This window comes from Mirounga leonina, unplaced genomic scaffold (genome assembly GCF_011800145.1).
Source record: "Mirounga leonina isolate KUSES-001 unplaced genomic scaffold, KU_Mleo_1.0 Mir_101595, whole genome shotgun sequence".
Taxonomy (NCBI): Eukaryota; Metazoa; Chordata; class Mammalia; order Carnivora; family Phocidae; genus Mirounga; species Mirounga leonina.
In genome coordinates this window covers 17515442-17529048 of record NW_023270158.1, presented here as the reverse complement: position 1 = coordinate 17529048, position 13607 = coordinate 17515442, and the positions used below count along the sequence as shown (strand labels likewise).

The 13607-nt window shown below is 34.8% G+C and overlaps 1 protein-coding gene across 9 annotated transcripts in view; it reads left to right on the top strand.

The window, feature by feature from the left end:
• The window catches only part of DMD (dystrophin), a 1717438-nt gene that overhangs the window by 341513 nt on the left and 1362318 nt on the right, over positions 1-13607 (top strand). For all 9 annotated transcript variants that reach the window (XM_035001266.1, XM_035001277.1, XM_035001248.1 and 6 more), the window contains one exon: positions 844-931. In XM_035001266.1, the coding sequence (XP_034857157.1) occupies positions 844-931 (88 nt within the window). The remainder of the gene's footprint in view (positions 1-843; positions 932-13607) is intronic.

Genomic DNA, 13607 nt, shown 5'->3' with positions numbered 1-13607 from the left:
TATAGCCACATATTTTTTTGTAAAAGTACAAAGCTAATGATTATGATAATACAGTTCAGTTGTATCATAGTTTAATATATATAATATATATCTTATATATATGTAATATATATCTGTAGAGACATTATTAACTAAACCCAACAGTATTAAATGCTAGATTTTATTAATTCAAATCATTGTGGTTTTGTTGTTCAAAAGTTATGTTTAAGTTAGGAGAAATGAACAAAAGAATTTAGAAAGCTTTTCGAAACTGAATCTTTTTCCTTGAAATGGGAGTACTTTGAAAGTTTTAGAGAGAAAAATTAACCTGTAGTCTTGTATTTAGGTAAATATGGGTTTTTTTGCTAAATTATTCATTCTAATGTGCATTTCCCTCTTCATATACTTACAAGATTTTCTATTTGATTTTTAATACAGAATACGTACTTAAGTTATTAGGAGTAATTTCAGTGGTGTGTATTTAAAAGACAAATTTAAGTTTTAATTATCTGTCTCTGTCACTTTATACTTTCATTGTTTCTTATTATTTGCTTTTGTTTTTTTGTGGGTTTTTTTGCAGCCTTATATTACAGTGCATCAGAAACTATTGTGTAAAAAAAAAAAAAGTTAAGAGTAGAAATCTTATTAAAAGTAGTAGCAATTCAATATGAAAATGGCTTGTGCTTTCATTGTCATTTGGATGCTTCTGGTGCCAAGAAACTTGAGAAAAAAAATCTTTAGATTCACACGATAAGCTGACAGAGTGAAATATCTTAAGTCTTGAAAGGGCAAGTAGAAGTTATAATTACTGTGTAGCTTCACAATCTTTGTATTGAAATACTCACCTTTGCTGTCATGCTGCAGGCCATAGAGCGAGAAAAAGCCGAGAAGTTCAGAAAACTGCAAGATGCCAGCAGATCAGCTCAGGCCCTGGTGGAACAGATGGTGAATGGTAATTACACGGAGTTGATTTAGATAATCTTCTTAGGGATTTGATAAACACATAGGTTCATATTTATCAGCTGAATTATATCAGACAAGAACTTCCTGAATGCAAATTTAAATTAAAGTGAGTTTGTGAGCTTTTTTTATTCTTTCTTAATGCTAAGCGGATTATTAGAGGAAATTCATCTTTGAGTCCAGTGTAAGAAAATGGTATGTGCTAGAATATTTTATCAATCTGTTGCAGAGAAATCAATTTTAATGCAAATCCTGCTAGCATTTGTCCAAATAATTTAAGAAAACAATGTTTGCAGAAATCACTGGAAATGTAAGCAATCATATAGTATATATAAACTGATTGTGATCTGATTTTAAGTAATTCTTGCAATGTATTTTTCCAAACAGACCACAATTATATGTAAGGCTTCATCAGCATACCTGTGGCTAGTAATGTATTTGACATTTTCTATGTTGTTTTTCATTTTTTTTTTTTTTTTTTTACTCATTTTACAAATGTCTTCTCAGGGGAAACTTTATTTTTTTAACTTCAGCTGTTTTTGAGTAAGGTAAAAGTACAAAGCTAACACATTTTTTCTTTTTTTCTTATTTATTTATTTAGGGCACCTGTGAGCAGGGGGTGGGGGTGGGAGGTGGGATAGGGGCAGAGGGAGAGAGAGAATCTTAAGTAGGCTCCATGCCCAGCACAGAGCCCAAGGTGGGTCTTGATCTCAAAATCCTGAGATCATGACCTGAGCCAAAATCAAGAGTCTGATGCTTAACTGACTGAGCCACCCAGGTGCCACTTGCTTTTTTTTTTTCCCAAATATTTTTTCTTTTTTGAGAATGAATTAAAATTAGTTTTTCCTAACAGTGCTTCAGAAGCTATCTGAACAAAACGTTATTGACATCGGTTTTGAACAAACTTCTTTGAAATTATCATTGTCATACTACATTCATTTCCAGATATAAGTAATTTATGAGAATCAGGGATAATGCTATTTTCAAACAAGACTTTTTTTTACATATTTCACAGGATATGTTTACAAGTGTATAATAACAAAATGTAACAAATGTTTTTTTTGTGCATGTCAGCTTTTTCCAGGACCTTCCTGCATTCTGCAGCATAAATATTGTGTATGAATTATTTTTTGCCTTAATTGTCATGTTGGCATTAAAAAGTTCAGTGATCTTCTTAGGAAATCAATTCATTTTTTTTTCTTTTAATGAGCCCCATGACTGTATTTGGTTAATAATAAAAACAAGCAAACATGACAGCTGAGGATTGGTTTAACAAGTTAATGAATATATAGACAGTGCAAAATACTGAAAGATTGTTGTTGAGCTGTATGTTGCTGGGTGGTGTAACTGATGAATTTGATAACAGCATACTCATATTAAATGAAATTTTGTGATCTAAAAAATAGGCTTGTAGCCACTACACAATTTCCCTGTAGCAACTATATTGTCACTTTTTTATTTTTATAAGCCACTGTAAAATCTATACTTTTAAATGGTCTCTTTTCATAATCAAATGTCAAGCATACCTAAACTCAGATCATTATTCAAAAAGCACTTAAAATTTAGAAATGTAGGGAATGATTTTTTTGGTAACTAAAACCACATACTGGTTTAAAATGATCATATGATTAGTGATGATGTCATTTTCTAGGTTATTGCCCTCAAAGCTCTAAATTTAGGAAGCATGAAGAAAAATCAGGACATACATTAGGTCCCTAATAAATATTAATTGGTGAAGTTCTTCTTAGCAAAGCAAAGTTAAGGCAGTTACTTAGATAATTTTGGTCAGAAAATAATAATACTTTTGAAGAAAAATGCTAACTTGTGTGGAGAGCAAAGAGCAGTAAGAGCTAGGTGTGTGATTTGAGACATTGCTCATAGGTTTACCATATCGATCAAATTTTAAGCTTCTCGTGTGTTATGCCAATAAAGATAAGGTGTGACTGTTATGTGATTAGGCTCAAATTTTGGCTATACCTAGAGCATTTCTGCTGCTCCATTCAATCACTCAAGGATTCTAACTTTTTCCTTTTTTTCGGTCTTACACAGAATAAATTTCATAACATTTATTTTATGTAATCGTGCAAACTGTGAGTGAAGGCAGACACATGCCTAAGTGCCTGGAGTACCTCTCTCCAGGTATATTTCACGGGGACCCCTCACCCTAATTAACAATAGCTCTGCTGCCATAGAACCAAAAACTGGAGTTTACTGGTTTGGCTCATAAAGCTGAAGGACGAAATGAGGTTTATCTAAACCAGGTTTCTAACCATTATCTCAGTTAAGGTCTTAAATTTACAAGCCCAGAATTTCTTTTCTCAGGTTTAAGCTATGGAGTTACAATAAAACTCATACCCATATAAAACACATACATTCTTGTCCTTTTATTTATAAAGAAGGAAAATAAGAGCTGAATCATGGTACTTCATTTATGACCTCATGTAAATGTTTATTCCTCTTAACCACATCTCTAATCCTCAAAAATTAAGATGAAGACAAGTCATTCTTGTACAGTGTTATTAATATTATGCAATTAATACAAATTTATAGTTTGTTTTGTGCCAACAATATTTAACACATATTCATAGTGTAAAATAGGTGTAAGAATAAGCATAACTAATATCTTTAAGAAAATTTTATAGTATTTTCTATATTTGTATACATAGAAAGCTGAATTTTCTACTTCAGATAATTTACTGTAAGATTAGAGTTGGGTTTTTTTAGTATCTGGAATGATTTTAGAAGTCCTCTTTTAAATTTTCCGTCAGAATGAAAATATAAGACCTGCAAAAAAAAATTCAATACTTGTATCATTCTGGTTCAAAACTGGTATAAAATATATTAGACATATTTCAAAATCTACTTTTTTCATTTCTAAATACCTACTGAAAGAATGAATTTTTAGTATTACTTAAGAAATGCAGAAAACAAAACCTATTAGTCTGAAAGGCAGTTTGTTAAGGGAAATTAAGAAAGGTGCTGAGAAAAATGGGGAGTGTCTTAAAATTCTTAAAAGTGCAGAGATTACCATGATGTCAATGTAGAAGTGACTTTGACTTGATGTTGCAGAATTTTGTTAAAAATAAGTCTTAGGTCCAGAACTCCAGCACTAGGGGAATGCAGCACAAAGAATTCATGACTTTCTTCCCCCTGATTCTTTAGTCTTTCAAAGTTAATTTTTTTAATTTTCTTTTTTCTTTTTCTATTTTTTTGAATTTTTCTTTTTCCCTTTTTCAACCAACATCTTATCAATCCCTTTTTTAAAAATCTTTTTTATTTTTCATTTTTAGAGTCATATTCTATCCCTTCATAGTAGTTAACCTTATTTTTGGTGTATATATATGTTGTTCTGGCTTTAAAATTTTGGGGTACAGCTTCTTCTAAAGACCAAAATATACCCTAAATCTCTATAGTGTATGGCTTTGTTTTAGTTTCCTGCCTCATCACATTCTCCCCCCCTTTTTTTAAATTTCTCTTCTTTCTTTTTTCAACCAACTACTTACCTTATCAATTCCTTTTATAAAATCTTTTATAATTTTCATCTTTACAGTCACATTCCATCCCTTCATCGTATTTACCCTATTTTTTGTACATATATAAGCTTTCCATTCTTTAAAATTTTGGGAGGCCATTTCTTCTAACAGACCAAAATACGCCCAAAATCTAGTGTGTGGCACTGATCTATGCACCAGCCTGATCATATTTGATCATATGCTTTTTTTTTATTTTTATTTTTTTTCTTTTCATTCTTTCCCTTTCTTTTCCTCCGGTTTCAGGTCTTTTCTGGTTTGTTTAGTTTATATTTTTCTGGGGTTGTTGTTACCCTGTTAGCATTTTGTTCTCTCATTCATCTGTTCTCCTCTGGACAAAATGACAAGATAGAAAAAAATCACCTCAAAAAAAAAAGAACAAGAGGCAGTACTGACTGCAGGGACCTAATCAATATGGACATTAGTAAGATGTCGGAAATAGAGTTCAGAATGACAATTTTAAAGATACTAGCTGGGCTTGAAAAAAGCATGGACGGTATTAGAGAAACCCTTTCTGGAAAAATAAAAGAACTAAAATCTAACCAAGTCAAAATCGAAAAGGCTATTATTGAGGTGCAATAAAAAATGGATGCTCTAACTGCTAGGATAAATGAGGCAGAAGAGAGAATCAGTGATAGAGAAGACAAAATGATGGAAAATAAAGAAGCTGAGAAAAAGAGAGATAAACAACTACTGGATCACGAGGGCAGAATTCGAGAGATAAGCGATACCATAAGACTAAACAATATTAAAATAATTGGGATCCCAGAAGAAGAAGAAAGAGAGGGGCAGAAGGTATATTGGAGCAAATTATAGCAGAGAACTTCTCTAATTTGGGGAAGGAAACAGGCATGAAAATCCAGGAGGCACAGAGAACCCCTCTCAAAATCAATAAAAATAGGTCAACACCCCGACATCTAATAGTAAAACTTATGAGTCTCAGAGACAAAAAGAAAATCCTGAAAGCAGCTCGGGACAAGAGATACATAACCTACAAGGGTAGAAACATTAGATTGGCAACAGACCTATCCACAGAGACCTGGCAGGCCAGATAGGACTGGCAGGATATATTCAGAGCACTAAATGAGAAAAATAATCAGCCAAGAATACTATATCCAGCTGGGCTGTCATTGAAAAATAGAAGGAGAGATAAAAAAACTTCCAGGACAAACAAAAACTAAAGGAATTTGCAAACACAAAGCCAGTCCTACAAGAAAAATTGAAAGGGGTCCTCTAAGCAAAGAGAGAGCCTAAAAGCAACATAGACCAGAAAGGAACACAGACAATATACAGTAACAGTCACCTTACAGGCAATACAATGGCACTAAATTCATACCTTTCAATAGTTACCCTGAATGTAAATGAGCTAAATGCCCCAATCAAAAGACACAGGGTATCAGATTGGATTAAAAAAAAACAAGACCAGTCGATATGCTGTCTGCAAGAGACTCATTTTAGACCCAAAGACACCCCCAGATTGAAAGTGAGGGGGTGGAAAACCATTTACCATGCTAATGGACACCAAAAGAAAGCTGGGATGGCAATCCTAATATCAGACAAATTAGATGTTAAACCAAAGAGTATAATAAGAGATGAGGAAGGACACTATATCATACTTAAAGGGTCTATCCCACAAGAAGATCTAACAATTGTAAATATCTATGCCCCTAACATGGGAGCAGCCAATTATATAAGGCAATTAATAACAAAAGCAAAGAAACACATTGACAACACTACAATAGTAGTAGGGGACTTTGGAACCCCCCTCACTGAAATGGACAGATCATCTAAGCAAAAGATCAACAAGGAAATAAAGGCTTTAAATGACACTGGACCAGATGAACTTCACAGATATATTCAGAACATTCTATCCCAAAGAAACAGAATACACATTCTTCTCTAGTGCCCATGGAACAGTCTCCAGAATGGATCACATCCTAGGTCACAAATCAGGTCTCAATTGGTACCAAAAGATTGGGATCATTTCCTGCTTTGAAACTAGAACTCAATAACAAGAGGAAAGTCGGAAAGAACTCAAATACATGGAGGCTAAAAGCATCCTACTAAAGAATGAATGGGTCAACCAGGAAATTAAAGAAGAATTTAAAAAAATTCATGGAAACAAATGAAAATGAAAGCACAACTGTTCAAAATCTTTGGGATGCAGCAAAGGCAGTCCTAAGAGGAAAGTATATAACAATACAAGCCTTTCTCAAGAAACAAGAAAGGTCTCAAATACACAACCTAACTCTATACCTAAAGGAGGTGGAGAAAGAACAGCGAATAAACCTAAACCCAGCAGGAGAAGAGAAATAATAAAGATCCGTGCAGAAATCAATGAAATAGAAACCAAAAGACCAGTAGAACACCTCAACGAAACTAGGAGCTGGTTCTTTGAAAGAATTAACAAGATTGATAAACCTGTGGCCAGACCTATCAAAAAGAAAAGAGAAAGGACCTAAATAACTAAAATCATGAATGAAAGAGGAGAGATCACAACCAACACCAAAGAAATACAAACGATTATAAGAACATATTAGGAGCAACTATATGCCAACAAATTAGATAATCTGGAAGAAATGGATACATTCCTAGAGATGTATAAACTACCAAAACTGAATCAGGAAGAAATAGAAAACCTGAACAGACCCATAACCACTAAGGAAATTGAAGCAGTTATCAAAAATTCCCCCCCCCAAAAAGCCCAAGGCCAGATGGCTTCCCAGGGGAATTCTGTCAAACATTTCAAGAAGAATTAATACCTACTCTTCTGAAACTGTTCCAAAAAATAGAAATGGAAGGAAAACCTCCAAACTCATTTTATGAGGCCAGCATTACCTTGATCCCCAAACCAGACAAAGACCCCATCAAAAAGGAGATTTACAGACCAATATCCCTGATGACCATGGATGCAAAAATTCTCACCAGAACACTAGCCAATAGGATCCAAAAATACATTAAAAGGATTATTTGCCACGACTAAGTGGGATTTATCCCTGGGCTGCAAGGTTGGTTCAACATCCGCAAATCAATCAACGTGATACAATAAATTAACGAAAGAACAAGAACCATACAATCCTCTCAATAGATGCAGAAAAAGCATTTGACAAAGTACAGCATCCTTTCTTGATCAAAACTCTTCAGAGTATAGGGATAGAGGGTACATACCTCAATATCATAAAAGCCATCTATGAAAAACCCACAGCAAATATCATTCTCAATGAGGAAAAACTGAGAGCTTTCCCCCTAAGGTCAGGAACGCGGCAGGGATGTCCACTTTCACCACTGCTATTCAACATAGTATTAGAAGTCCTAGCCACAGCAATCAGACAACAAAAAGAAATAAAACCTCATCCGAATTGGCAAAGAAGAAGTCAAACTCTCACTCTTTGCACATGGTATGATACTTTATGTGGCAAACCCAAAAGACTCCATCCCAAACTGCTAGAACTCATACAGGAATTCAGTAGAGTGGCAGGATATAAAATCAATGCACAGAAATCAGTGACATTCCTATACACCAACAACAAGACAGAAGAAAGAGAAATTAAGGAGTCAATCCCATTTATAATTGCACCCAAAATCATAAGATACCTAGGAATAAATCTAACCAAAGAGGCAAAGAATCTATACACAGAAAACTATAAAATACTCATGAAAGGAATTGAGGAAGACACAAAGAAATGGAAAAATGCTCATGCTCATGGAATGAAGGACAAATATTGTGAAGATGTCAATTCTACCTAGAGCAATCTATACATCTAATGCAATCCGTATCAAAATACCATCAACTTCTTTCAATGAGATGGAACAAATAATCCTAAAATTTGTATGGAACCAGAAAAGACCCTGTATAGCCAGAGGAATGTTGAAAAAGAAAAGCAGAGCTGGTGGCGTCACAATTCCATACCTCAAGCTCTATTACAAAGCTGTAATCTTCAAGACAGTATGGTACTGGCACAATAACAGACACATAGATCAATGGAACAGCATAGAGAGCCCAGAAATGGACCCTCAACTCTATGCTCAACTAATCTTTGACAAAGCAGGAAAGAATGTCCAGTGGAAAAAAGACAGTCTCTTCAACAAATGGTGTTGGGAAAATTGGACAGCCACATGAAGAAGAATGAAACTGGACCATTTCCTTACACCACGCACAAAAATAGACTCAAAATGGATGAAAGACCTAAATGTGAGACAGGAATCCATCAAAATCCTAGAGGAGAACACAGGCAGCAACCTCTTCGACCTCAGCTGCAGCAAATTCTTCCAAGAAACCTTTGCAAAGGCAAGGGAAGCAATGGCAAAAATGAACTATTGGGACTTCATCAAGATAAAAAGCTTTTGCACAGCAAAGGAAACAGTCAACAAAACCAAAAGACAACCGACAGAATGGGAGAAGATTTTTGCAAATCACATATCAGATAAAGGGCTAGTATCCAAAATGTATAAAGAACTTCTTAAACTCAACACCCAAAGAACAAATGATCCAATCAAGAAATGGGCAGAAGACATGAACAGACATTTCTACAAAGAAGACATCCAAATGGCCAGGAGATACACGAAAAAGTGCTCAACATCGCTCAGCCTCAGGGAAATCCAAATCAAAACCTCAATGAGATACCACCTCACACCAGTCAGAATGGTTAAAATTAACAAGTCAGGAAATGACAGATGTTGGCGGGGATGCGGAGAAAGGGGAACCCTCCTACACTGTTGGTGGGAATGCAAGCTTGTGCAGCCACTCTGGAAAACAACATGGACGTTCCTCAAAAAGTTGAAAATAGACCTACCCTATGTCCCAGCAATTGCACTACTGGGTATTTACCCCAAAGATACAAATGTAGTGATCTGATGGGGTACGTGCACCCAATGTTTATAGCAGCAATGTCCATAATAGCCAAAGTATGGAAAGAGCCAAAATGTCCATGGACAGATGAATGGCTAAAGAAGATGTGGTATATATATACACTGGAATATTATGCAGCCATCAAAAAAAACCTGAAATCCTTGACATTTTCAATGACATGGATGGAACTGGAGGGTATTATGCTAAGTGAAATAAGTCAATCAGAGAAAGACATGTATCATATGATCTCACTGATATGAGGAATTCTTAATCTCAGGAAACAAACTGAGTGTTGCTGGAGTGGTGGCGGGTGGGAGGGATGGGGTGGCTGGCTGATAGACATTGGGGAGGGTATGTGCTATGGTGAGTGCTGTGAATTTTGTAAGACTGTTGATTCACAGACCTGTACCTCTGAAACAAATAATACATTATATGTTAAAAAATGAGAAGAAGATAGTAGGAAGGGAAAAATGAATGGGGGGAATTGGAGGGGGAGACGAACCATGAGAGACTGTGGACTCTGAGAAACAAACTGAGGGTTCCAGAGGGGAGGGAGGTGGGAGATGTGTTAGCCTGGTGATGGGTATTAAAGAAGGCACGTACTAAATGGAGCACTGGGTGTTATACACAAACAATGAATCATGGAACACTACATCAAAAACTAATGATATAATGTATGGTGATTAACATAATAAAATTAAAAAAAGACAGAATTCCCAAAATAAACCCCCCCAAAAAAGAAAAAGTATTTGCTAAGTGTAATAATAATTTTAACTTTTGTAATGAGTCTCTAAATGAATCTCTCTTGAATGTATGTAAAGGGGAAAAAACTAGCTCAAATTGCTATAATATTAAGATATATGTTCACAGTATAAAAATAAAAAAAATTACCAAAAATCCCCCCCCCCCAAAAAAAATCAGTCTTAGGTCCTGAAAACACTCTCATAACAGAGTTGCATAGAAGTTAGGATCAGTTTAAAGACAATTTTCATTTTGACTCTACTTTATCAAATGGAAAGACTTACAGAATATTAAAGTACAGTTAACATTTTTTTTTTTTAAGTTTTTTTTTTTTTTTTTTTTTTTTAAGATTTTATTTATTTATTTGAGACAGAGAGAATGAGAGACAGAGAGCATGAGAGGGAGGAGGGTCAGCGGGAGAAGCAGACTCCCTGCCGAGCAGGGAGCCCGATGCGGGACTCGATCCCGGGACTCCAGGATCATGACCTGAGTCGAAGGCAGTCGCTTAACCAACTGAGCCACCCAGGCGCCCAAGTACAGTTAACATTAAATACATTGTGAATTTTAGTATTAATTATACTGTGAGTTTCATAGTAGAATGATATTTGGAAAATATGCACAGAATCAGTAAGAGACTCATATTAATTTATTTGGAATCTTTTTTTAAAAAAAGATTTATTTGAGAGAGAGAGAGAGAGAGAGAGAGAGAGCCACCACAAGCAGGGGGAGGGGCATAGGGAGAAGCAGACTCCCTGCTGAGCGGGTAGCCCAATGGGATCATGACCTGAGCCAAAGACCAATGTTTAACCAACTGAGCCACCCAGGCACCCCTATTTGGAACCTTTTTTATAACCAAAAAAGGGGGTTGCTTCAATTACTTGCATACTTCAAAGTTTTACATGAACATTTTCCTTTTGGATGCCCCAGTTCTTGTGCAAGCATGTAAGTGATCTTGATGATCCTGGTAGGCTAAATAAAGAGGCTACAGTGCTGCTAACAGAGAGCATGTTAGCTTAAAAATCATGTTTATAAGTTTTTAACATGGATTTTGGTATAATGAACTGATTTATCTATTCATTAACCGTGTCCTTTTTGAAGTGATTCCTGTCAACATCATTTGATTGGATAAGTATGGGGGTAGTTTGAGAGTGGTGGACAGTGGAAGGAAATTCTTAGAGAAATTTTTCACAAATATAATTTTTATGAAGCTTATTGTTACTATATAAGATGGGAATAAGAACTTTAATCTCAAGAAATTGTTGGCTTTCTAGAATTTTAATGAGAGTAAGTGGGAGACTAGATTGGGTACCTAGTGATCTAATTTTCTTTCCTGTAGCTGTGTTATGCCGAGAAGGGGGAATTTCCAAATTTGTACTTACTTCTTTTTTTTTTTTTAAAGGATACAACATAACCTTCTCTAAGGTTTGTTTTTATAATTTTTTATTTAAACACAAAAATGGTATAATTAAAATTTTAGATAATTTCACAACTATGGTAAACAATCTGGCTACTATATCATTACTCTGATTGTTCATTAATGAATCTTAATTTCCTGAGATTTTATGCCAGATGGTTTTTAACTGATCTGCTTACTTCAAAGCAAAAGATTTTCAGTGTATGAGATTATGGAATTTCAGGACAATCTAGAGTATTTTTATATCTAATAATTTGCTTTATTTTTATCTATTTAGATTATACTTTATTCTTAATTTTGTTTGTAAAATAACATTCTTGCATCTATAGATAGTCTCCTTATCAGTCAGGTATAAAAAAAGACCTGGTTTAGATAAATTGTTTTCCTTTATTAATATTAAAATTACCAAGAGAATAGTTGTATCGGGGTGCCTGGGTGGCTCAGTTGGTTGGGCATCTGCCTTCGGCTCAGGTCATGGTCCCAGGGTCCTGGGATCAAGCCCCACATTGGGCTCCCTGCTCAGCAGGAAGCCTGCTTCTCCCTCTCCCACTCCCCCTGCTTATGTTCCCTCTCTCACTGTGTCTCTCTCTGTCAAATAAATAAAATCTTTAAAAAAAAAATAGTATCAAACATTTATTTGGAAGCATATATATGCATAGCTCATTTCCCCCTTCTTTAAGCTATAAAATTGTTTCACCACAATTTTCAGAGGAGATAGTATAATTATCTAATAGGGCTGGTGATGTTTTCTACATTAAACTGTGCTTCCCTTTCAATTTCTAATTGTAGTTTCCTCTATGTTAATTAAGAATCTGAAGACAATCACATTAAGGAAATGTTTAAATAAAAGTAGTAATTATTAGTATATTAAACTAGAAGAATGCCTCAAAACCATCATCCCTCGAGTGTTAGATTATAGTGTTTAAGGTAATACCTAATAGTAAGTCTGCTAAAGATTGTAATTAAATAGTACAGACTGATAACACAGACAAGGACTCCTCTTATGTATAATATTAACTGTGTAACTGCATTTTTAGTATTTCGGTTTATAGCTCATTAAGTACTTCACATGAGTGGTACTATTTGAGTTTGGGCAACCAAATTTTGTCAGATTGGTAAGGACAGGGATTATAGTCAGTTTGGCTCACCTCAAAGCCAAACCTCTCATCTTCTCTTCACATCATTGTGAAGGATTTTTAGTGGCAGTAACTCTTCTAATTATATATTTTAATGGGAAGACATTTTGCAACTGGTCTGTATAACTAACAGTGGGGCATGGAAATAGTACTATTTGCAGTTGTCCAGCCCCTCCATAGTAAGTGAGATTTCCCCACAGTTGGACTCAGTTCCTCTTCTTTTACTCTCTCCTCAGTTCTGGGCAATTTGATTTATGTCTCCTATTTCTCCATGTGACACTTGGGGATAATGGTCTACACAGAGTTCACACTCAATAAATGTTGTTAATTGACAGACACATCATTCTTTGACTCCAGTCTCCAAAGGAAAAAACTTTGTGCTTGTGTGTGTGTATGTGTGAGAGAGAGAGAGAGAGGGAGAGAGAGAGGGGGAGAAGGTCATAGTTGTCACTGTTAGAGGAAATTACTCACAAAAACAAATATGAGTAGGAATCTGGCCTTTGTCTCTCATAATTCAATGATGTTTATAAATAAAAGTTTAAAAAAGCTCTTTTAGTAAATTCATGTATTATATTCACTAGGGGTATATATTTTATATAAACCTATTAACTTTTAAAAACTATTATTTTAAAAAATCAATTGTATAAAAGTTAGTGTGGTCGAAAAGACCTCTAGAACTTAGTCTACAATCCTCAGGCCTTATTTTCATGGACTTAGTAAATTTCTATTACATTTTAGGCTATTGTATTAGATGCCAAATGGGCTTATAATGACCCTCACCTAATATGCAATAAAAATCAGACACTATTTATTAAAACTTTATTTTGAGTTTTCATTCTAAACACAGGTTTTGTGTTATTCTACTCTGGCTTCATGGCTAATGATGAATATACTTGGTGAGGAATATTTCACTTTAAGTGGCAGTTCTGAAGTATTTGCATGGAAGGTGGTGCACAATTAAAATTATTCTAACAGTCTGTTATGCACTGTACACAAGT